General features: G+C 45.0%; 1 protein-coding gene across 2 annotated transcripts in view; it reads left to right on the top strand.

The window, feature by feature from the left end:
- Window positions 1–1,609: 1,609 nt before the first annotated feature.
- The window catches only part of epas1b (endothelial PAS domain protein 1b), a 182,351-nt gene continuing 157,282 nt past the window's right edge, over window positions 1,610–26,678 (top strand). The window contains exon 1 of one of the 2 annotated variants that reach the window (XM_038813208.1): window positions 1,610–2,134. In XM_038813208.1, coding sequence (XP_038669136.1) covers window positions 2,109–2,134 — 26 coding nt within the window. In that variant the 5' untranslated portion in view covers window positions 1,610–2,108. The remainder of the gene's footprint in view (window positions 2,135–26,678) is intronic. The other variant, XM_038813201.1, reaches the window with a different exon arrangement.

Below are 26,678 nucleotides of genomic sequence, written 5' to 3'. Positions count from 1 at the left end.
TCCACCTGAACTCTGGAAGACATTTTATAATGTTGCCTGGGAACCTCCTAATTCTTGACACTAGTTTTATTGCCATTATAGGGTACTGTAGAATCCTATAATCACGCTGACTCTTTCAAGTTATTATAAAGTGGAAAACAGTTCTGTCATCCAAAAGTGGCAGCATAACCACAGCCTTGACTTTGTGCTAATTGTCATTAAGATGCTCTAAATTGTGGTTTACAGTATTACAACCTCTGTGGTATGTGAGGACTTTTCCCAGCTCATAACCATTTAACAGTACATTTATACAGGAACTTCAATATTATGTCAGGACTTTCAGCTGGCACAATACTGATCCCCTATCAAATACTTACACTTTCAGGGACCTGCTATACACCTTTAAACTTCCCCTTTAATCCCTTGTATTTCTATGTAGACCCCTGGAGTCAGGTTTTGACACCATGTGGAGGACAGAGAACAACTGCTGCATGGCCTGTATTCTCAAAGTATTTCAAATGGATATCAAAGTGAAGTTTTACCCATACTTTTAATTCTCTTTGGGGCAAGAAATGCCACCCAGTAGATAGAACAGATGCTGAAGTGTCAAGACCCACAAGTCACGCTACTTCTCTAAATAACATTGATTTTGAAAACAGCTGGACATTTCTGTTGGTAAATACCATCAGGAGCAATTTTATGTTATTGTTCCAGGTTTGAGGCACTTCAGTTACATGGATCGACTGGAGAAGCTGGGTTTGCTCTCTTGGGACAAGGAGAAGGTTGAGAGGAGGTTGACGGAGATGTTCAAAATCATGAGGGCGGAGATACTTTTCTCACACTGGTGGAAGGGATCAGAACCAAAAGACACTGATCCGAGGTGAACGGCGAAAAGGCCAAAGATGGCATGAAGCAAAACCTTTTTCACACGTCGACGAGGATCTGGAAATGCACTGCTTAAAAATAAAGTGGAGGCAGGTTCAATTGTAGCTTTCGAAAGGGAAATTGGATCAGCGCTGGAAAAGAAAAGAAATGCAGGCCCACGGGGAAAGGGCGAGTGGGGCGAGCTGAGTTGCTGTTGCAGAGACTCAATACGGAACCGATGGACCGAGTGCCCCCCCCCCCCCCGCACCCATTCTATAATTCAAATGCTCGTTGCGTGCTGGGTTTTTTTAAAGCGTCCGTAAACCATTTCTTATTCCCTGGCTGACAAAATATTCTGCGGAGCCCTGCCTGCGAGTGTTTTCAAACATGTCATCAAACTGACCGAGATCCCCGCCGAGTTGATGATTCTCTTTAACCAGAGGCAAAGATGTAAAAGACTAGAGGTTGTTTTTGAAGGCCCCCCCCCCCCCCCAAAAAAAAACAACCTTCTGGTTTATATGTGTAGCCGGGCAATTGAGTCACTGGTTTCTTCAGCAATCGTCGCAAGTAGGTCTTATCAGACAAGAACTTTAAAAAAAATTAGTTATGTAACTTCGACAGGCTGCTCCTAGCTGGCTCTCCCATTGGCAGCGGCCAAAGGTTGAGGCAGAGAGAGAGTGAGGGAGTGAGGGAAAGAAATATTGACCCAGTTCAGAGGGGCGGGGCGGTGCTCGCCTCATCCTATCGCATGTCGAAGATCCATTTACGACCTGTCACCCGGCCCAAGAAGGACGAGAGAGAGGGAGGCAGAAACCCGGCCTCAGCGGAAGATCGAACCTCCCGCCGCCCGAGGGGGGAAGTTAAGAGCCAAAGATTTCCACCCCTGCCTGTCCTCTTTATAATTGGTCTTCGCCTCGGAGCGGCTGTACAATCCTCAGCAGTGTTTCTGAGACTGTACGGTCGCCTCTCGTTTCCGGGTTTCTTCACGATCTCAACCAATTGACCCAACTGGACACTTTTTTGTGGAAAAAAAAACTTTAACAACACACGTTACGAAGAGATAAGAGAGACTGACAAGCAAAGAGGGGGAGAGAGAAAAAAAAAGTCCGCGCCAGAGAGAGAGGGGGGAAAAAAGTCAAGGAAAGGGGGAAAAAAGTTATGAATGTTTCCATCCATATTGCGTTGTAAATTCGAGTTCCGACTGTCAACTGCGCGCTTCTCGCTCTGTTTTCCTTTTCCTCTATAAAACGTGAATCGTCCAAACCATGACAGCCGAGAAGGAAAAGAAAAGGTAAGGGGTGAGACTGCATTTCTTCCCGTAAAGTTCGCAATTCGTTGCTGATGAGGGATTTCCAGCGATTGTTTAAGCATAATAAGTTTTCTTTTTAGATTTCAACTCCACGTCTGCATGAGGGACTGGACTCCACATTACCTCCCCCCCCCTCCCCCGCAACCACACACACAAACACACACACACATAAGAATAGAATAAATAACAATAATACTTCTTGTGATTGTTTTTGATTTAGTTGCCGGACTGAGGTCAATAGTTTGCTGGCAGCTGTGTGTCTCTCGCTGCCTTGTCAGCTGCTACCTGCCTGTGCAGCCTGGGTCTGCGGGCCGGCAGTGTTTGGCACTTTGTCCCTCAAACCCTTCGCCAAGGGCAATTCCCCCAAACACCCCCCCCCCCCCTCCCTTGGAAAGAAAGAAATGTCCGCTCAAACCCCAACTACATTAAGCAAAAAGTGACCATGCGGTTTAAATAATGATCTCGCTGACTTATTTTCTCCTTCACCTGTTTGTCAATATTGCTCGGTGTCAACAACAGGCTTAGCCAGGCCTGACCTGCCGGTTCAAGGTGTCAAGTGCGGTGGGTGCGAACTCTCCTCAGGTGGGCGAGCTCTCACCAAACAGCGACTCAAAACAAGTGTGTAGTTTTTAAGCGTTTGCTGCCAATTTGTACCAGCAGTGCTATCGAACATTTGCCGCCACCGTGCTGAATGCCGACCCCCCCCCCCCCCCCCCCATCAACCCGTTCTCGTTTGCTTTGCATCTGGAGGAGACCTGTGGATTGATCGAGCAGGGCCAGTGCAATATGAGCCACCGGTTATTATTTGCAATAAGCAAACAAAAACATATTTTCTCTGGAAACTAGTCAGACTGCAAACGGCTCTTGCCTTCGCCTCTAAGTGGCTAGATAGAGGTCACCTGGGATTGAATGTGGCCGCCGAGCTGAAGGACGGGCACATGGGGAGAGCTCGGTAGTGTCGTGGGAACCGGGCATCAGCGTTAGATGAGAACAAAAACTAAAGCTGAAGATTTATCCGTCCGACGTTATGAGTTTTTTTATTGTGGGGAAGGAGGGTAGAACTACAAACTGGTTATTTAATTCCGAGTGGTGACATTTAACCTGCCCATTGGGAGATTGTAGCTGTGCCTGAGGAGTTACATTGAGAGGGTTTGGTGGGAATTTGTGGGTTGTGGTCGTTCGGCTGGGCGAGGTGGAGTCCCGGAGATAGGAAGGGGGCTAAAGCAGGAAGAAAGTGGCAACCCGCTCCGAAAAGACTCCAGTGATTTCGACAGCAATGCTACCATTGGGGTTTGGGTGAGCAGCAGGGTTAGTTAGGATCAGAAATGATTTACATTTCGGGTGAGCAGAATGGCCCTTCTGTTTCTCAGTAACTGCCGTGGGTGATAGTCCCGTTTTAGGATCTTCTTCCCTCTCAGAATTACTATCTGGTTTTGAGCTGGGAACCGGGAATGAGAATCCCCGTTCAGAGGAAGTTTTGCTTTTCAGATTGACAGAACCAAAATACTTTTGGCCGTGCCCTCTAACATGTCGTAAAACGATTTAAAGGTACAGTTCAAACCAGAATCGGAACATTCATAATGTACGTTTACCTGGCAAACTGCTGAATTGAAATGAGTGTGCTACATAAACAAGCTGGGACGCGGGAAGACACTGATATCGGGCTTCAGTGACATCCAGGTCCGAGTGATGTCAGTACAGGCCAAATATTAACCAGCCCCGTCCCTGTGGCTGCTGGGGTACTGCTAATGTTTTATACTAACTTGCACGCGGCTTTACAAGGAAACTTTTGTTTAGCAACGAGCCGTTATTTATTTTACAGCGACTTTTATATTTTGTGTGTGAACCTGAAGACTGGATCATCTCCTCCACCCTTCACTATTCGCAGACGGGAGAAGGGGGGGGGGGGGGGGGCTCATTTTAACATTAATTTTCAGGGGGAAAAGTGTTTTCCAGCCGTTGGTGGAGGCTTTTATTACGAGTTGCTGGTCATTATTAATTTGAAAGAACCCCCTGGGCTTTCACACAGAAAGATCACTTAGTGAGTTAATTTAGAATTGTTCTCGCACTGAGAAAAGGCTTTGACTTTTTTTTTAGCAAGCTATCCTTTATAGGCGATAGCCGCTTTCTTTCAGTCGCTCCGACAGCAGGTGGTTAAAGCTTGTGTTCTGCTTCACGCCGCAAAGCACCAAACTGGCAATTGTTCTCAAAGACTAGTTGTTGGGTGCAAGTTATAACACGTTACAACGCCGACATGAGTGATGGGGCAATTGTGGTGATTGTGAGTCGGTGAGCTCAGTTGAGACTCGGATGCAGAACGACACAAAACGGCGTGGATTCGACACCGGTTGGTGTCCCCCTCACCCTCTGCCCAACCAACAGTGTGTGCCTCTGTATAATACAGAGAGATGCCTGTGCTCCCTGCCCAACAGCGGAGTGCACGGTAAACGTCTCTCCGAGATCAACAATACAAAAAGATCAATATGCCAGCCTTAAATTGCCAGGCTTTCCTTCAGACGTTTACTTTTACTTTCCCTTCAGCCATCAATAAACTTGCAGCAGGGACACTTTCTTGCAGTCAAATAAAAAACTAATTTCTATTTTTAAATATCAATAGTAATTGTTTAAAGTAGGTGACAAATCTCTTGGCATGGACTCGCTAGGCAGTTTGTTCGTTTTCTAACCGTGTTCAATCAGATCGCGATCTTTGGTATTGATTTATTAAGGTACACCAACATGGGTTTCGGGTTTAAAACCCAGTTTCCAACATCTCACTCTCGCCGATACAACAAACTTTACAATTCTTGCCCTCCAACTGCCCCGTCTTCCGTTTAATGAACTGGTGTGCAAGGAGAGGGGCTACTACAGAGGGGCGCTGTTTGGTTTGCGGGCTCCCCGGGTCATGGTTCGGGTTGCGGCATCTACATTTTCTGGACAATGTTATTACACACCGCCGACTTAATCTGCTATCAAATGTGCATGTGCACGAATGTTTGGAAAAGGCATGTTTGCAATAGATACCCAGGGGCAGCTATTCAGTGTGAGTAACCTCTGGAGTGAGGTCCACAATCACGCGAATATACATTGCACTGCAGACTCGTTTGATTGCACCTTGAAGGACGCGGATTTCCAATCCGCTTGACTGATTCTTTCTCAATATCCTTGTTTAAACAATAGTCTCAAACGGTAGCTCAGATAGCGCAACCTGCAGATTCAGATCAAGGTAGATCCGAAACAGATTCGCGATCATTTTTTAAACATATTAAAATCATGTTTACGACTGAGTGAAATTTCAAGCAACTTCGCATCTCACGGGGTAGCACATATATGACAGAAGACGCACTGTCATTCAGCTGAAGATGCGGCAGCTGTCTGGATAATGCAGAAAGACATTAAAGTGTTATTTAAATGTGTGTTTCAAAATAACAAAAAGTTAGAAACCCAAGACAAAATCAGAGGCGGCATTGGGTAACAGCAACAAAAGGACCACATTTAGTCTGAAGTTATTTCTGCTTTGTCACTCTTTTACATGTGTTATAGTGGAGATATCATACTTGTTATTTTAACACAAACTGGGTAGACTAAATGTGTTTGGTGCATATAATGCCCACAAATTATATCTATTTTCTGCCCAAGAATACATTGTTGTGTTCAAATTGACCATTTTTTTTGGTTCAATAAACACATTAATAAAGCTGTATTTGGGAAGCAGAATTAAGAACATATGCAGTTATTTAAAAATAAATGTTTTTGGGATCAGGATGGTACTGTCAAGGCTGATTTTGTTGCACATCCCAAGTTTTCTGATACACCTGAGTGGCTTCTTAGCCACTCCAGAGGGCATTCAGATACAGCCATGTAGTATGGACAGACCAATGTTAGGCTGGGTTCCTGACAGGTTCTCTACCCTGAAAAGACTTGAACAAATATTTTGTGACATTTCCTCACTTACAACCTCAAACTCATAGGTACCACGCCTGTGAACGTCACATAAATAGTGAGTGTTGCATCTGTTACATGAGGGCTAACAGGTTGTTGTGTGCTATTTTGTGAATGTTGTCAATCGCCTGATCCTGAACTGAATTCAGAGCAAGCTTTGAGCAAGATTCCCTGGTGGGCCAAGTGAATTTACATTGAATTATGCAAATGTTATCTTCCCATCTTTGCAGAGATTCCCTGTACTTTATAGAAAAGGTGATCTGTATCCATTAACGGGAAAGAAAATAAGGTGCCTGACATCTGCAGGTGTGTGTAAGAGAGTGGGAAAAATCAGATAAGTAAAATATGACTTCAGAAGTATCTCTTTGCTGGTGAAGCACATTCAGGCACTCTGAGCAGATGAAAAAGTATGTACAAAGATGTATAAAAGTATGTGGGCATTCTTTGCATTCTATAAGGTAGGTACTGGGATCCCATTATTAGTTCACCTAACCTAAATGTTCTAAAATATGGACATGGTTCAAATGGGTATATTTTTCATGGAGATGACCAACACTGTTCTATCAACTTCAATGTGTTGATCCCATGGCAGAGTGACACTTTCAGGTTAATAGCCTCAACAGTATTTCTTATCTTTAGTGAAACATCATAATTGCTTTCATTGTTTTCATTCTTGTTTATAGAGAGAAAAAGACAGAGAAACAAACATTGGAAATGAAGTTTAAATTGCACGTAGTGCAGAAGCAGAGAACAATTATATTTCACCAATTCTGCTTTCCAATGTAAACATCAAATTATGTGTTTGGTGCTGTGTGGGAGGCGATGGTAGACTGGTATTGTCATTGGAGTTGTAACCAAAAAACCCAGGGTAATGCTCTGGGGACCTGAGTTTGAATCCCATCACAGCAGCTGCTGAAATTTGAATTCAATAGAAAATTGGAAATAAAAATCAAATGATGACTGTGAAACCGTTGTTGATTGTCCTAAAAAACACCAATGTCCTTTTGGGAAGGAAATCTGCCATTCTTACCTAGTCTGGCTTATATGTGAGTCCAGACGCACAGCAATGTGTTTCACTCCTTAAATTCCCTCTGAAATGACCTGGCAAGCCATTCAGTTCAAGGACAGTTGGGATAGGCCTAATGCTAGCCCAGCCAGCGATGCCCACATCCCATGAATGAAAAAATTCTACACCAACAACTTTCCTCATGTACAACGAGATCCTTCTGTGGTTGCACATTTTAACTAGATATTTCAAAACGCATTTAATAATAATAATTGCTTATTGTCACAAGTAGGCTTCAATGAAGTTACTGTGAAAAGCCCCGAGTTGCCACATTCCGGCCGCCTGCTTGGGGAGGCCGGTACGGGAATGAACCCGCGCTGCTGGCATTGTTCTGCATTACAAGCCAGCTGTTTTGAAATGTTTTACTAATTTGCAAGATTGCATTTTATTGTGTTGATAAATTAAACTATAACTTGACTTGCTTTGCGAGCATTAATTTTGTGAAATGATCCATGGTGCTTCATATTGCAAACAAAAAAAAGGCAAAGGTTGAGCAAAGGCCTTAAGAATTAGGGATGGTGAAAAGCCAAAGTAGAAGAGGCAGATTCCACAGAAGCAGGATAACTCAGGAGTGTGGAGTCAAGATATTTAAGTGCCAGAGGAACAGTAAGAGGGAGAGATGATTTAAAGAAGGCCAGTGTTTGAAGAACAGTGTTTGAAGATCTTGGCATGCAGGGCTGAAGTGAATCACATAGCCACAGAGGGGTATGATCATGGAGTTATTTGCAGACCAGGACTGAGTTTGAGACCTAATTGATTCTGAATAAAACTAGTACAAGTATGGGACAGGTTATAACTGTACATGCAGTGTGGAGTTTTATGTAAAACCGATGTAGGGTGTAGTTTTCCTTTGGTTGTTTGTTTTTTAGTGAAATCATAAAACACAATTTTTGAGCCCATTTACAATGTTGGAAAAAAAAATGCTAATAGGAAGACGTCACCAAAAGTGATGCAGGTGACTAAAATGGCCAGGCTATATCAAAAGCAAAGGAGTCATATGATCCCATTATTGTGGAGCTGATGGAATTGGGTTTTGCAGTAGCTTTGCTGTGGGGGTCAGTAAGCGCAGTTGGCTGGACGGTGTTTTTTGATGAGAAGCAACTCTAGAAGCATGAGTTCAATTCCCCTACTGGCTGAGGTTATTCATGAATGCCCCACGTTCTCAACCTTGGCCCTCGCCTGAGGTGTGGTAGGTGATTCCCAGGTCAAATCACCACCAGTCAGCTCTCAAAAATGGAGAGCAGCCTATGGTCCTCTGCCACTATAGCAATGCTTAGGTTTGTAATAGGCATGCTGATGGGAAGAAACTGTTCTGGACACATTGCGATGTGGCTGTAATGTCTCAAAAGCAATCCTCTCTCCTTAAGAAATAGGATCTGATAGTTTTGTGTTTATTTATGTCTACTGAGTTAATAAAATGTCAAAGCAAACTCTTATGCATTATACTCAGCTGCCTGTCTCATTCAGAAGACGCCTAAAATGTGGTTCCAAGTATTTGTCATTGCCAAGAGTAACAAATGTGTTCCCAGGACATCCCCTGGTTGGGGAGGGGAAAAAAGAGGAAGAGAACTGGGAGCATGCTATGTTGAACTTATGTTTTTATTATTATAATGCAGCTGGAATTGCAATGTTGTTGGTGCCTTAATTAAACCCATGAACGTGGGACCACTTATATGACAATGGGAGTGTTGGCAGCTGTTAGCCCCTTGTATTCTGCAAATCTCTGCAGAGAGCACTGTTTAAACTCTTCTGAAAGGAGTAGCCTCATTGCCTGAGGTACTTAGACATAGTCAGAAATGATTGATTCTTGCTAGCAAGCAGAGTAGGACACAAGGAATATGCTGTGCAGGACAGGAAAGATAATCATACAGCTAAAACGAAACACCACAAATGTTGGACCTCTCTGAAACAAACCCAGAGCAGACAGTAAATGCACAGCAGCTTAGTTAACATTTGAAAGAAAATGATGGATATCGCCTCTTTATGGAAAGTGTCCTTGAATGGCAACAGGATAGTGTTTGGCTGGGATGTCTTAATAATGAAATAACTCAATGACACTCACCTTTTAGGCTCATACGTGAAGAATGGCCAAATCTCCTGGTGCCTGTAAAGCGATACCTCAGAGGAATCAGGAAAAAGTATGTCTTGAGATCTAAATATATGGTATTAAAGGCTAGAAGACTTATAGAGTGGTCTTTCCCTGCACTATGGTGCTAGGTAACAAGTGAAATTCCACCTTGCTAATAAACCAATAATGGCATATTCAACATTGCCAAACTGAGTTGTTTTCCCAGCTCATGTGATTATGGTTCTAAGAGGTACATTCCTGTGGTAGCTTTTACAAATAAACTTGTCACACTTCCATGAGTGGGAATACACAAGTCAAAGCTAATTTTAATAGTAAAGATTAAGAATTCAGCAGGAAAATTTATCCTTTATCATTATTAGTAATATAAATAACAGACTGATCAATTTCTTGGTTAAAAAAGGTGATTAATCATTAATAACTGAATTGAACATGGATGGCGGGTTCCTGGGGTGGCACAGGGCGGGCATTAGGAAGTTGGGAGACCTGTTTATTGACGGGAGGTTCGCGAGCCTTGGTGAACTGGAGGAGAAGTTTGAGCTCCCCCCGGGGAATATGTTCAGGTACCTTCAGGTCAAGGCATTTGCTAGGCGACAGGTGGAGGGGTTCCCTTTGCTGCCCCCGCGGGGGGTAAGGGATAGGGTGCTTTCGGGGGTGTGGGTCGGGGATGGGAAGGTGTCTGACATCTACCAGGTAATGCAGGAGGTGGGGGAGGCGTCGGTAGAGGAGCTGAAGGCTAAGTGGGAGGTGGAGCAGGGGAGCAGATTGAGGAGGGGACATGGGCGGACGCCCTGGTGAGGGTGAACTCCTCCTCTTCATGTGCGAGGCTTAGTCTCATCCAGTTCAAGGTGCTGCACCGGGCCCACATGTCCGGATCTAGGATGAGTAGGTTCTTTGGGGGCAAAGACAGGTGCGTCAGGTGTTCGGGGAGTCCAGCGAATCATGCCCATATGTTCTGGGCATGCCCGGTACTGGAGGAGTTCTGGAAGGGGGTGGCGAGGACGGTGTCAAGCGTGGTGGGATCCAGGGTCAAGCCAGGCTGGGGACTCGTGATATTTGGGGTTGGGGTGGAGCCGGGAGTGCAGGAGGCGAAAGAGGCCAATGTTTTGGCCTTTGCGTCCCTAGTAGTCAGGCGGAGGATCTTGCTGCAGTGTAAGGATGCGAGACCTCCGAGCGTGGAGGCCTGGATCAATGACATGGCGGGATTCATTCAGCTGGAAAGGGTCAAATTCACCCTGAGGGGGTCGGTACAAGGGTTCTTTAGGAGGTGGCAGCCTTTCGTCGACTTTCTGGCTCAACGATAAGGTACTAGGTCAGCAGCAGCAGCAACCCAGGGGGGAGGGGGGGAAAGGGGGGGGGGGTTAGGGGGATAGTGTTTAAGTTAATTTGCTTATTGTTAATTTATTTTGTTGTTTATTGGGTTTGGGGGGGTGGGGGGTTTGTTATATGCGTTGTTACAGGTGCCGGGGGGTGTTTATTGTTATTGTTATTATTGTTCTGTTGATATATATTTTTCAAAAAATTCCAATGAAAATTATTTAAACAAAAAAATTAATAACTGAATTGAAAAGCAAGCAATTGTTAATTCAAATTGAGTTTTTAGAAGGAAATAGGGTTAGGCACAAAGTTATGGTAGGGTAACAAATTGTGTTTTAATTGCATGTAGATATGAGGGAAAAGGGATGATTGAGAGAGGTAAGGAGGATTCCTCAGTTTTAAAGTCCTGGAAATAATAAATTAGAGGAGTTGATAGATAATGAACTTTACTTTTAATGCTGCAGGGATTGCATAGTAAGAATGGCAGAGGGGAAATGACCATGTGATAAAATGGAGGGACAATGACAGGTCTTGGCAGAGAGAGAGAGAGAGATTGGTGACCAGAGGTCAGTAAGTCTGGTTTCAATAGGATTCTATTCGCTACCTAATGTCTGAGTAAGAAAACAAAACTAAATTAGTTTGCTGAAAGTGAGAGAACCAATGTGCAAAGATTTACCTATATCTGCATCATAGTTCAGACAATAGTCAAAACATTGAAATTTACCTGACATACACCTACTCGGATATCTTAGGCCATAGTTTAAATAAAGAATTGAATGGGGAAGTTGTTGAAAGTGTGAGCTGATAACACTGCAGCAAGGAAAACAGAGGTACCTGGGACCTGTGCGAACCAATCAGATTAAAGACTGTGAAATTAATAGTGCAAAGGGTTGGAAAGGAAGTAAAAAATAGTGTGAGTGAATTCAATGTCAAATAAGGTACAGGGAGAGAAATAAACAGAGGGAAAATGATTGGATTAAGAGAGGGAGAAAAAAACATTGCAGTTAACATTGGATATTTAACAAAAACCCTGCAGTTGAGACTTGAAGGATTGGGACTCCATATTTGTAATAGTTATTTTTCAGTGCCAGAGAGATTGATTGGCAGAAATTAACACTTTCCATGTCATTTCTTCAACAACACCTTTCAAACTTGAGACCTCTACCACTTGGCAGGAGAAGGGAAGGAACGTGGGAACACAACAACCTCTCGGTTCCCTCCAAGACACACACCATCTGACTTGAAAATATATTGGCGTACATTCGTCGTCACTCGGTTAATATCTTAACAGCTCTGTGGAAGCACCCTCATCACATCGATCAGTCATACAATAAGCCACCCACTTCTCAGTGACAATAAGGGATGGGGAAATAAATGCTGGTCTAGTCAGTGACACCCTAAACACGTGAATTAATTTTTTTAAAATCCCAGGGTACTTGGACTGAAATGGATAAGGCTTAACTTACTGGGGCCGGTGAGGCAGACAGCGGGATGTCATTTTAGTGAAGATAATGTTAGAACAATACAACCTGAATGGCTACTGCTGGATTTTTTGAGTTGAACTGTACATCTACCCTCAGCTGAAGTTGTAGTTACAGTTGTGCATAAATAACGATGAGGGTCACTTGCTGCACCATTACTTTGAGAGCAAATTATGGCCCGGCATTCAGTTAAAATAAAAGAAACGTAGAACGTGATTTGTGAGTTGAAGCCTAACTGCATAATTACAGTAGCTGCTGCATGACATGACAAAAGCTGCACATTCACTGCTATAAAAACTATTCAGATATTTTGTTAGACGAGAAGCAAAGTTGGTTTAGTTGAATTTTTATGTTGAATCTTCAATGAAAGACATGTCCTGATTGTGACCTATCCTCTGTTGATTTTAAATATATATGTATGAAGTCAGCATTTTTCTTTGATTTGCAGAATGTTTAGGGTGTTCCCATCCAAGGATCGAGACAACAATATTCGGGAGCCTACCACTGTGTAATTATTGAAGCCTCTGGATAGAAAAGATTGGGATCTAATTCCTGCAGCCTTTTGCATTGGATTTCATTGTGTGTTGTAACATAAAAGTAAAGATTTGGGCAAGTCTTGTTCAATTTCCCCAAGCGTTATTATTTTTCCCCTATGGATTAGTATCACTCTGAGCCTCGCTGAGTTTTAAGCATTGATTTGGTCTGTTGTTTTTTTTTTAAAAAGCGTATTTTTAACTATTGACTGATCTGAGGTATTTTCTCTGCTTTCAAACAAACTATTTTACGTTTCAAAACCAATATTGTTTTTTAACTTGGTCAACATCTTTGTTGAGGTAAAAGTCATTGGGTACACCAGTCACATCTTTTTGTACTTTGGGTTTGATCCAAACTAAACATTAGGTGAACTAATAATAAATAAATAAACATTGCAGGACTTGACCTGACTGTGGCTTTTGTCACTTATTATTCCAATAAATGTAATTTTCCTAAACTACTGTAGTAAAACAGAAATTCAATTTCAATTCGTTTGCATTATTTAATGATAAATAGTAACTTACTACAGAAATAGATAGTGTGTTTCCAAGTTTGAATTACCAGCATATTACCTGTTACTGCATCAACAAATATAAATTGTGACTAATAGTGTCAAACGCATTTGGACAGAGGTGTGTCTTAGCCCTGAGCGGCCTACCCCTCCCCACTAATAACTTTGCTTTGACTTCTCAAATAGCAGCATGAAACAAAGTGAGAACTACATTCTTTGTGACAGTATCACTTGACCCTTCCACTGCCTTTGTGTTGTCAGACTGTATCACAGGTATTCAGCTTTTCACCCTTTCGCTTTCTGCTGAATATTGAGAAGACCGAGCCGTCAACTTTAACTCGGAGCACAAGCTCCATTCCTTTGTTTCTGGCTCCACCTCCTTTCCCAGCCAATATGTCAGGCTGAACCAGACTGGTTAAAATCCTGTTCAACATGAGCTGAGTTTCTGATTCCCCTATCCTTTGATCACGAAGGTCACCTCCACCATCATCCCTACCTCAGCTCATCTGCCACTCAAACCCTCATCAATGTCTTTGTCATCTCCAGAATTGATTATTACAATGCTCTCCAGGCAGAACCTGTTTTCTCTGCCATTGGGAAACTCCAACTTGTTCATAACCCGACTGCTTGCATCCTGCCCTAGAAGCCCGTCACCTCCTACACAAAATGCAACACCTTTACATTTGACCATTTTGTCTGTTTCTAAATCTCTTTCCAATCACGTTCTCCAGCCTTAACCCCACTCGCAATTTTCTCTGTCTCTGAGTCTGACCTCTTTTCAATTCTTTTTTTTTTCAGCTCTTTGGGCATCTATTCCCACATTTTTGAATTCTCTTCATAAACCTCTTGACCTTCCTTTCTTCGCTGGTAGGTTCCGGGGAAACCTCCTCTGCGGCCCCGACAAGGCATGCGCATCCTTCCAAATGTGTGGTGCCCAGAGTGGGGACAGTGCTATCTCTGAGGCCTAACCAGTAATTTATAAAGGTTAACATAACTTACTGACTTATGTGCTCCATGCCTCTATTCAAAAAGCACACAATACTAGATGCCTTATTGACCTGTCATGCTCTTTTTGGTTTGTAATATTCTGAAATTGGACCAAAGATATATACAATTTGTAATTAAGAATAATTATGAGAGTTAATCAATTCTGAAGCAACAGGCTGCCAATTTATAGTTGAGGAGGAGGGAAAACAGGCAGCTGGGAAAAAAAGTGTATATCCCACCTGGGCATGAAAATGATGCATTAAATATTTATTCCCTATTTATAAGCTAAGGGGTTATACCCATGCTTCCAGCACTAGGACTTACACAATGTGAGTTTAGGGCCATGAAATGCAAAAGAGAAAGATTAATGTAGTCTTCTCAATACATCATATCGCCACAGATTTTTAAAGATTCATCATAGAAATTTAATCTGAGCTACTGCTCCTAACAAAGGAATCCTGATAGTCGAGCATAACGTCCATCTAAAGATGTGCACGTTTGAGATATGAATTGCTGTTCGGTCGGTTATTCTAGCAAGACGAGATGTTTGTGGTTTTAGGAATCTCAGGTCTAAGAATAGCATTACTCTAATCTTAACCAAGACTTCTGAGGAAAATTAGACAAATGAGGAGAAGTGCAAGTTCACGTACTCTTTTAAATACATGTAGCACCCGAAACAGACTTAAGTACTCCGAAACAATAGCCATTCTCAGCAAAAGAAGAGTTGCACTCTGTAAGTCTGATCATGCCATTTAATTGCATGAAGAGGAATCTTCCTGTGTGTGAAACTTGCTGTAGTAATCACACCTCATCTTTTTGGATCTCAATGTGACCCAGGCTATCTACACACCCTTCTCCAGACTCAACATCCACAAATTCCTTCTCTTTGGTGAATACTGATGCAAAGCATTCATTTAGTACCTCACCCATTTCCTCTGGCTCCACACATAGATTCCCTCGCCTGTCCTTCAGTGGGCCCACCCTTTCCCTGGCCACCCTCTTGCTTTTTATGTACGTGTAAAATGCCTTGGCATTTCCCAAACTCAGCTCATTTAAAAAAAAAATAAGATTATGGGACATAAAGGTTTTTCTGGTTGTTGGGACCTTTTTTGGGCCATGAGCCTGTTGGCCAGAGTAGCTGGCCGTCCGATTCCTCTTTCCCTGAGTAAACAAATTAAAAGCCACTCTCCGGGCTTTCTGACTAGGGAGGACAGGTGGTATGATGTGGCAAATAGGCATGGATGGAAATGGTTGAGAAAGACAGCAGCAGCGCCATCACCCCATGGACCTGGAGGTTGTGGACCATGAGGATCCAGTACCTCTGGGGGGGATGAAAAGTAACAGTGAGGTGCCAAGCATCACACTCTCACTTGCACAGAATGCTTCAGAGCTATATACCGTACAACATTCCTCTCTCAGCCAAGACCTCACATCCCCATCTGAGCTGCCCATGCTCTCACTCACCTGGAGACTATTGCTCTCTCTCACCCATGCCTTACAGTAATCATACTGAGATGTGGGGCCTTCATTTCTCCTCTAACACCCCCACCTCCCTCCTTTCACTCATTGCAAGGGGAGAGATCACACAACTTGATGAGAGTCTGTTGTGGGAGGCAGGGATGGCCACTGGCAATGTGTGCCGACCCAGTCCGCTGTGAAGGCACTCTGGCACCATGAGGGTGCAGGTTTCAGCAGCAACCTGCCTGACAGCCTGCTCCACAAGAGGCTTACATAATTCAGGATGGATAGTCTATTGCCTGTCGACTCCATGATGGGGTCTGGCCTCCTTCCACCCATGTCTTAGCATCCATTCTGTCTGCCCTGTGGAAGGACATGTGACTCATAGAGACAGCTGAGGATGCTGGTGCTGCTGCAGTTCCAGTGGGATGGCCCATGACATTGAGCCTTAACAGAGGGGGACATTGCAGCTGCATAAAATGCTGCCGCAATGCTCTGAAGGCTAGCAGCATGGACGTGTAGCTGAAGGGGGTGAAGTGCCTACCAAGCTGTTGGTCTTAACCAGTTCCAACATTGTCTGGCAGAATTAGTGTTGTTCTTTCAACCTGTCCATTTCTGTTTTATATTCACCCAGCTTATCAGTTTCACTGAGGAAGTCCTCACACTTTTCTCTTGCTCCACTTCTATCTGCCGGGTTGGAGATGTGGAAAACACCCTTAATTAGCACCTCAACAGTTTCAGTTGACATTGTACCCACTGTCTGGAAAGTGGCTGCCGCCACATTCAGTTCAGCCCTGGAAAATACAGGAGGAAGAGGGAACTTGTCATGATATGTGTCCACAGATGCTTTGTCCAATCTTTCAGACCCTCCTGCCTCCAAACTGCCTCCATGAGTATGGGGAAATATAGCATCCCCCCCCCCCACCCCAAGAATGAGTCGAGAAATCAAGATTAGGAGATATGTACGACCAATAGCACCATCATGATTAGATATTGAGAGCATTACAGTGCAAATAGGAGTGGCTGTAGAAAAAAAAAGTACTATGTGTTTTCTATATGTCATAGTAATGGGCCGTGATTCTCCGAGCCCGCGCCGGGCTGGAGAATCGCTGGGCATGCGTGCAGATCCCGCCGTGCCGCTCCAACCCTGCGTCGCTGATTGTCTGCCGACCGGAGAATCTGCGGCAATCGCGCCGGAACGGTCACCATGGCGCCGGTCGGGGCCGTTGAAAGCACGCCCTGCGGCGATTCTGCGCGCTTGACGGGCCGAGTGCCCGCTGAGTCCCGCCGGCGTTGTTTGTGTATGGTCCTACCCGGCGGGACCTTGGCATTCTGGCTGCAGGGGGCCGTCCTTGTGTGGGGGGGGGAAAAGGGAGCCGAATCCCGGGGGGAGGGGGCCTCCACTGTGGCCAGGCCCGCAATCGGGGGCAGCTGATCGGCGGGCGCATTAATTTCGGGGGGGGGGGGCTATGTTCCTCCGCGCCTGGCCCCTGTAAGACTCCTCCATGTTGCCTGTGGGCCGGCGCGGAGACGGCCGTGGCGCGCATGCGCGAACCTGCACTGGCCGTGGCGGGCCGGCTTTTGGTGCCGGAGCAGCGCACAGCACTCCAGCGCCGTTCTAGCCCCTGAGGATTGGGAGAATAACTGGGCCTGGACGCTCGTTGACGCCGGCGTCGCTCACGCCAGTTTTGATGCCAACGTCAACACTTGGCCGGGATTTTGGAGAATTCCGGCCATGGTGTTTAGTATCTAATTCCTTGATACTTTCCTTACACTTACTCTGGACAAATGCTTTGACTCTGCTAGAATCATTACCACTCATTTTGCCTTGACACCAATGTTATTTAACTCTCCCACCCTCTACTCTATTCCAGACCTTCCCTTTTGTTCTTCCTGCCCTACCCCTTTCTACAGCATTTCTACCCTCCATCAGTTTTAGTGAGGAGTCATGTTTGACTTCTGGAGCTGCCTGGGCACCTTGGCACTGTCAGCCAGTAACCCTGGCAATGCCACCTGGGTGGCTGCCTGGGTTGCACTGCCAGCTGGTATGGGTACTGCCAGGTGGGCACTGCCAGGTTGGCACTGCCAAGTTGCAAAGCTTTCATTTTTTGCATGGGTGCGATCAGGTCGGGGATGCCCTCTGTGGGTGTAGGTGGGGGGCCGGAGACCCTCCCATTGTGAGCTGGGGCTTGCAGGGCTGCCTCAGGGGCCTCGGAGATTGGGACATCATTTTTATATGGAGTCCCAATCTCTTGCTACACTGAGGAGTTCCGGTGAATGGAGCTCCTCAGTGTACAAAACGGGGCTATGCACATCCTCGGCCACACGTTTCCCGTTGAGGCCCCTTATCAAACATGAGTCGCTAAATGCACTCGCTATGGGATTTTGTTCCCATTTAGTTAAATCGCATTCTAGTCAATTGGTCAATGTGAAAGTAGAGACACTCTCTGTGATATATTTTGTTGCCAGCGAAACAGTGGATAACTGCACAAATATGTGTCTCCTGCCTAGGAAATGACACTCCATTATAAAATGTTTTATTATGTTGTGTTTTAAAATATCTTCCTTACACAATCAAATCATAATAAATAATATTAATGTCAAATCATAATGAGTGATGAGAATAAAGCCTTGCGTTATGTAGCTTATTTCCTGTTTTGTTAGTGACTCCCTTAGCGATTTGATAAGTAAATGCACTGTTCTTACATTGACCCATTTTGGTAGAATGTCCCATAGCTGGTCTCAGTTAGGGTGCTACAATTGGTCTGAGTGTCCCTGGATAGGAAATAGATCAGCCTTGTCCCTGTAGCTAACCACTACCGTTTGTCTCCCGATGAAGAAATGGTCACTTCTTGATTTAGATTAGCAGTTTGAGCTCTTCAATTGTTAATTCTTTGTGAATACATATTTTCATTTTTCCATTATTCCTGTGTTTGGTACACATTCTGCTATATCATGATTGTTTTTGTGAGAGTGACGGCATGGGTATTTCTGAATTCAAGAAATTCTTGACTGTCTGGATTTTGGTGTTGATTGAGAAGTGCAAGACCCGAGGGCAGAAAGAAGAACTACTAGATTTTTCCAGCCACGCTTTTGGATTGGAGATAACTTAGATCAGCCGAGGATAAAGGCATCCATGTGAGGGATGCAAAGAATGTCCAAAACATTTTACGTCACAAGTCGATGTATCGTTGCTTATGGCTGCTGATCACATCATTATTTGGCATGTGGTAACGATAATAATGCCTCAACCCAGACTACCATATTTAGTAGCTTAGAGCTGTGATTGGAACAGAGAAAGATTTTTTTCCTTTTTTCTGGCCAGTATTTCCAGTGGAAAATGCCAATAGTTGTTTTCTAAAACCCAAAATCACTTGGCAGTTTTTCCACCGGTAAGGATAGTGAAGCTCTTCAAAAGTGTTGCCAACACCGTTAGCAGCTTCTTTAATCACACCAGCCATCCCCCCCTTTCAGAGAAAAAAAGCTCACCATCTGTAATCAATGTAGCCTTGGTTATATTCTTTCAAAAATTGTTTTTTCATTGCAAGCTTTGAAAACAGGTTGACAAAAGTAATGGGTGGATTTTTTGATTGCGGAGCCTAAATGCAGTGGCAGGTGGGAAAGTCGGTGTGATTTCCACTGGGCAGCAGGATGGATATTCATGCCCGATTTTCCACTCTTCAGCTAATTATTTATGCATCAACGATGAGATCGTTGAATCTCGTGGTTGGACGAGCAGGGGTTCATCCACCTCGCCGCTACCTCATAGGGCCGAAGGTCCTGCCATAATTTAAAAAAAAAAAATTTTTATTAAGATTTTCACAAAATATAAACAACAAAATAATATTAACAAAACAACCATGGTAAAAACCCAAGAACAACACCCACCCAACTACAAAAACAGAAAAAAAAGCAAACAACAAAAAGGAAAGAGATAACACCCGCCACATCCAACAAACCCATGTACACAATTCTCCCTCCCACCGAACCAAACCCTCCCCCCCCCCCCCCCCCCCCCGGGTTGCTGCTGCTGCCGGCCTATTTCCCTACCGTTCCGCCAGAAAGTCCAGGAAAGGCTGCCACCGCCTAAAGAACCCCTGCACCGATCCCCACAGGGCAAATTTCACCCTCTCCAATTTGATGAACCCCGCCATATCATTGATCCAGGCCTCCACGCTTGGGGGCCTCACATCCTTCCACTGAAGAAGAATCCTCCGCCGGGCTACTAGGGATGCAAAGGCCAGGACACCGGCCTCTTTCGCCTCCTGCACTCCCGGCTCCACTGCAACCCCAAAAATTGCGAGTCCCCAGCCTGGCTTGACCCTGGATCCCACCACCCTCGACACCGTCCTTGCTACCCCCGTCCAAACCTCCCCCAGCGCTGGTCACGCCCAAAACATATGGGCGTGGTTCGCTGGGCTCCCCGAGCACCTAGCACACCTGTCTTCGCCCCCGAAAAACCTACTCAGTCTCATCCCAGTCATGTGGGCCCTATGCAGCACCTTGAACTGTATGAGGCTAAGCCTCGCACAGGAAGAAGAGGAATTCACTCTCTCCAGGGCATCCGCCCACGTCCCCTCCTCAATCTCCTCACCCAGCTCCTCTTCCCATTTACCCTTCAGTTCCTCCATCGAGGCCTCGTCTACCTCCTGCATTACCCGGTATATGTCCGAAATCCTCCCTCCTCCAACCCACACCCCCGAGAGCACCCTGTCCCGTACCCCACGTGGGGGCAACAAGGGGAACCCCTCCACCTGCCGTTTGGCAAACGCCCTAGCCTGCATGTACCGAAACATGTTCCCCGGGGGGAGCCCAAACCTCCCCTCTAACTCCCCCAAGCTCGTGAACCTCCCCTCCACAAACAGGTCACTCAACCTCCTAACCCCTACCCTGTGCCAGCCCAGAAATCCGCCATCAATGCTCCCTGGAACAAACCGATGGTTCCCCCGTATCGGGGCCTCCATCGAGCCCCCCACGTCTCCCCTATGCCGTCTCCATTGCCCCCAAATTTTGAGGGTAGTCACCACCACCGGGCTCGTGATATACCTCATTGAGGGAGCGGCAACGGCGCCGTTACCAGCGCCTTCAGGCTCGTGCCCAGACAGGATGCCATCTCCATCCTCTTCCATGCTGCCCCTTCCCCGTCCATTACCCACTTACGCATCATCGCTGCGTTGGCAGCCCAATAGTACCCATAGAGGTTGGGCAGTGCCAGCCCCCCCCATCCCTGCCCCATTCCAAGAACACCCTTCTCACCCTCGGAGTCCCATCCGCCCACACAAATTCCGTAATACTCCTGTTAACTCTCCTAAAAAAGGCCTTCGGGATAAGGATTGGAAGGCACTGGAACAGGATCAAAAACCTCGGGAGCACTGTCATCTTAACGGACTGCACCCTCCCCGCCAGTGACAGCGGTAACATATCCCACCTTTTGAACTCCTCCTCCATCTGCTCCACCAACCTTGTGAGGTTGAGCTTGTGCAGGGCCCCCCCGCTCCCAGCCACCTGGACTCCTAGGTACCTGAAGCTCTTCCCTGCTTGCTTTAGTGGGAGCCTACCAATCCCCTCCTCCTGATCCCCCGGGTGCACCGCGAACCACTCGCTCTTGCCCAGGTTCAGCTTATACCCAGAGAAGCCCCCAAATTTGCTGAGAATCCTCATCACCTCCGGCATCCCTTCCACCGGGTCCGCCACATACAGCAACAGGTGGTCCTGCCGTAATTTTTAAACAGCACCCGCAGATATTCACTCACTGCAGGCCTGCAGTGATGTATAGATCTGTTTCACCATAGGGGCCAAAAAGTCAAAACCACGATGCTCCATGGTTCATTGAGTCCTCCCTGGGGATTCTCCTCCAGGCTGTTCCAGGAAAGGCAAGAGGTCTTCTTTCCTCAGGTTGGGAGCAGATGACCCTCACGCCTGACCATGCTGGCCTGGGAGGGTGCCAAGGAAGGTCAGCATCTTTGCCCAACAGAAAAGGACCACCCTGCAGTGCAGGAAAATAATGAATGATTGATGGTCTCCACCAACTTCCTCCCGTCCTGCTCCACACACCAGCATTGGTGCGGAGGACCCGGGTTCGATCCCAGCCCTGGATCAATGTCCGTGTGGCGTTTGCACATCCTCCCCGTGTCTGCGTGGGTCTCACCCCCACAAAGATATGCAGGATAGCTGGATTGGCCATGCTAAATTGTGGCTTTATTGGGGGGAAAAAATTATGATCTTTGGAACTTCCTAAGTACCAACCGTCAGATGGGCCTGTATCATTGACAAAATGAATCAGTATCTGCAAATGCATTTTCTTGATTTTCAATATAATCCCAACTTCTTTGTTCTTTTAGGATGGGTATAGATGGAGACGCACTAAGAAGTTCTCAGGGTTTTGGCCAAGGGTGGTATCATGACCGGTACAGGCTTGGAGGGCCTGTTCCTTTGCTGTATTGTTCTTTGTGCTTGAAGCCCATTAAGATTATCAGGATCATTCTAAGTTTCTGATGAAGAACACTGAAGGTATTTTTCATATGGTGTCACACAACAATGGCATGAAATTGGCTTCAGCCAGGAGTTTAAAAAAAAATTAGAGTACCCAATTTGTTTTTTCCAATTAAGGGGCAATTTAGCGTAGCCAATCCACCTACATTATATCATTGTTTGGGTTGTGGGGTGTGACCCATGCAAACATGGGGAGAATGTGCAAACTCTACACGGACAGTGAACCAGGGTTGGGATCGAACCCGGGTTCTCAGCGCCGTGAGACAGCAGTGCTAACCACTGTGCCGCCACTGCTTCAACCAGGAGTTGAGGTGGAATTTGACTTGAGTTAACTGGCTCTGATTGTTGAAATTTAAACACCTCTCTGGTACAAGGTGACAACTTAAAAGTATTTCTCAATACTGGATAGTAGTGCATTCAGAGAATCATAGAATCCCCACAGTGCGGGGAGGCCATTTGGCCCATAGAGTTTGCACCGACCCTCTGAAAGAGTGCCCTACCTAGGCCCACTCCCCCACCCTATCCTGTAACCCAGTAACCACACCTTACCTTTTTTTGACCACTAAAGGACAATTTATTGTGGCAAATCCACCTGACCTGCACATCTTTCGACTGTGGGGGGAAACGACAGCTCCTGGAGGAAACCTACGCAGACACAGGGACCATTCCCTGATACATTGCCAATCCTCTTACAAGAGGTTAAAAAACAGACCTTTGGTACCACATCACCTTTAATGGTGAAAGAGAAAAGAATCTTAAAACGATTGGGGAATTTATGGGAGGAAGAAACAAAGATTACAGAATTTTCACAATGCATTTGGTCTTGGGAGATTAATGTAAAGCTTGTAAATGTTCTTTATAGTGAAATGTTCTTTGTTAGTAGAAAGTTCTCACATAGAATCATTCTTGTCTGAAGTTAAAATATTGTTAATATGAACAGCATCAGTGCATATTCATTTCACAGCAATTGATGAGGAAATAATTATAGACCTGACAATCAGTTTGTTAACATAAGCTCATTAATAATAGAAATAAAATCATAGTTGTTTGCATTGATAGAATCATATAACCTTGAATATAAGTGCACACTGCTTCAAAAGTTTCCAGTTTTCCTAATGGGTAGAATGTATCGACCTAGACCCATCAGAATTAGTTTTGAAAAACTGTGTTTAAAGATCATAGCACAAGTGTACATGATTATCCAGTGGTAATGAGTGTTACCAGTTATGGAGTCATAGATATTTACAGCATGGAAATAGGCCCTCCGGCCCAGCTTGTCCACGCCGTGATAATTGTCCAGACGGCAAGTTGAACAAATCAAATGTAGTTTCTGATGTTTTGACTTGTTCAGGAGTTGATTGAAGAACTTGATGAAGAAGAAATTGTTGTAGCTATTTGTCATGGGCCCCCTCTGGTTTACTGTGTTTGGTATTGGGCAGGTTTCTCCAATTTTTATTCTGGGGTGAAACTGCAGAACTGTGATCCTTTAACTTGTCATGACGTAAGTTGAGTACTGTCCAGAGAAATCTGGTCATAGGTCGCAACCCAAGAATTTGGGGTGCAGTGAACGTGTAGTTTCTGAATTCAAATCAATGTGCAGCTGGGGGTAATTTGCGTGTAGCGCCTGGCTGTAATCTCTGGAGCCTGGGATCCGGAGACAATGATGAGCTGCAGTCTTGATGGCATAATATGCTTAATCTTTTGACAGGACAGCTAGCACTTGACTTGAGCTATATCGATGACTTTATAATGCATCCTACCAATACAAATGTTCTAACATAATAATCGTACCTTTGTATAAATTGTTTGAATCAAATGCACTGTGACAATTCTAACTTTGATGTTGTTCTATATTTAGTATTTGTGGTTTGTTTACATATTTCTCCTTACATATTGCATGTGGTATTTTTCACTGTTATTTACATCATATGTTTTACGGCGTGTTGACATACTTAAAATTTCTGCACCATCATTATTTGTAGAATATTCAAATTAAGAATAAAATTGTCGACATGAGAAAAACAAGAATGAATGCATTAAATCCTGAGGGTGTTATAAGGTGGCAATGCTACAATGAATACACCCTGTTGTAATTACTTTTCTTCTGTAAGTGTTGAAGGACTGACAATCCAGTATCATCCCGATGCTGCTCAACCTGCTGAGTATTTCCAGCATTTTCCGGTTTTATTTCAGATCTCCATCATCTGCAATATTTTGCTTTTGTCGCAATGGCTCTTTTAGTTGAAAAATGGACCCACTGTGGTAAGTGTATCTGTGCTGGTGGGAGATTTGAAGGAGTCATGTGATGGTGCTTCCACAGAATGATTCTTCTCCTCTGAGTATGTATGGCCTCCTCCCTCGACTCTCACTGTACGTCCTATAATGCCCCTGTGGGAGATACAATACCATCAATGGTGCTGCATGCAGGTGACAGTGAGATACAGGCCCAGCATTTTGCTGACCATTATATTTTGATATTGGTGAGAAAGGTTCCACATAAATTACAGAATCAGCTGTTTATGTTATATGAAAGGCTGTCACCCAACCTCTGCGGCACCCCCATCTCTCCATTGGTGGCGATCTGCACTAATTTCCTCCCGATTTCCAGTGCATTCTCCATTGGTATCCGGTTAGCTACTGATGTAATGCCACACTCTTCTCCACCCCCCCTTGGCTCTCTCCTCTTGCAATGAAAAAAGGCAGGGAGTTATGACTCTTGAAATGCAGACTTTGCTCAGGAAGAGTGCCTAACAATTGAAGGGGGTTGATTGTTAGAATGTTACGTTGAGGGTGAGTGTTATTGCAATGTGTGCTGCTGGAGATTAAGGTGAAGCCTGGGCAGACATACTTCTATGTGGTTGTAGATAGTGTATTTCAAAGGATATCTCTGCTGGATACAGCTGGGAGGTGAAAGAATGATGGCTGCCAATTGAGAGTTGCATGGCTTCCACCCTGTCAAACTCAAAAGGTCAATAAACCATTTCCTGCGCTGGATCTATAGACTGCACTATGCGTTGGCCACTCACCTCCTCTGTGATCTCCAGCCAGTTCTGTTTTGTAAGGGTGGCTAGCCACCCTCCTGCTGCCCTCTGGAAAATTAAATAGCTTACGTGCTTTGTTGTTTACCACATTGCCTCAAGTGACAGATCGTAAATCGTGAACCTTCCACTTGTTCCATCGATTATCTTCCTTGTTTGTCGGCAAATGAGTAACCCATGACATGCAATGCTTCCGATGTCCCTTTAAATACTCAAACCTCATTCAGGCTTCTGAATTTCCTTCCTGTCCACATCACATAATTGGATGCCAATCCAGAGGTACCGCTTAATTTGCTGGTGCTCCCTCCAAAAATCAATTGGAAGGTCTATGAGTCAGAGGGTTGGGTTGTCAACCTGTAAATGGGGGTCCCACCATTTCATCAGGGACTAAGGCGACAAGATTTCTCCCCATAAAGTTCAAGTAATGTATTAGATTATTCCAAGACAGGGAGACCTGTTGGGGAAAATCCTCCAGCACTAATGGAAGGGAAACAATTTTAGTGTGCAACTTATATTGCATCTTCATTATTGGTAGAAAGAGGATTGATTTCAAACTGATGCTGAATTTTCAATATAGTTCAATAACTGGATCCCAATCTGACTCTAGAGGAAAGGTCCCTGGAGGCGGCAGTTTCATACTACTGTGTGGAGTATAACTCCAGTTACAACGGTCACTTGGTCATCCGGAGCATGCCGAATACCATAGATACGAGCAGGGATCTCTCATCAGGATGGGAAAATTCCAGCTGGAACCAAGCAGGATATGTAAAGTACTGTGCTAGCAGGAATGATGCAGTCAGCCTTTGTCTACAGCATTTGTTCACTAGGGAGTGCAGTAGTTTTTAGAATTTAGTGGGTTCCTAAAGTGTAGGAGAGCTTTTAAGTGTAGTTTGTTAAAGCTCCTAAAGCATGTCTAACGAGAAGCTGAGAGAACATAGAACAGTACAGCACAGAACAGGCCCTTCGGCCCTCGATGTTGTGCCGAGCCATGATCACCCTACTCAAACCCACGTATCCACCCTATACCCGTAACCCAGCAACCCCCCCCCCCCCCCCCCTTAACCTTACTTTTTAGGACACTACGGGCAATTTAGCATGGCCAATCCACCTAACCCGCACATCTTTGGACTGTGGGAGGAAACCGGAGCACCCGGAGGAAACCCACGCACACACGGGGAGGACGTGCAGACTCCACACAGACAGTGACCCAGCCGGGAATCGAACCTGGGACCCTGGAGCTGTGAAGCATTTATGCTAACCACCATGCTACCGTGCTGCCCTAAATAGAGGTGCACATTTGGTTGTTTAGCTTAACTGTTCTTTATATTGGCATACAGTGAGAGAAAATGCAGCAGTGGTTAAATGACATGAGTGATCTAGGGCTATTCAGCATTGACCACTTTAGCTTCAATAGAAAACCAGTGATTACCACCCGTCTGTGGCAGTTTGAGATCACAGCAATTTGAATATGGCATCAATAATATGCTGGAGGTCCGGTTCTTGCCCAAAATATGAAGGAATTGGCTGTTGGTATCCAGAAAATTGGACAGCCCTTGGCTCCCCATCACCGCTATCCGACGGCACTTTTCTGGGGGTTGTTTGACTCTGAGTCTCCCC

The sequence above is a fragment of the Scyliorhinus canicula genome, chromosome 1 (assembly GCF_902713615.1).
Source record: "Scyliorhinus canicula chromosome 1, sScyCan1.1, whole genome shotgun sequence".
Classification (NCBI taxonomy): Eukaryota; Metazoa; Chordata; class Chondrichthyes; order Carcharhiniformes; family Scyliorhinidae; genus Scyliorhinus; species Scyliorhinus canicula.
This window is presented reverse-complemented; position numbering and strand designations above follow the sequence as displayed.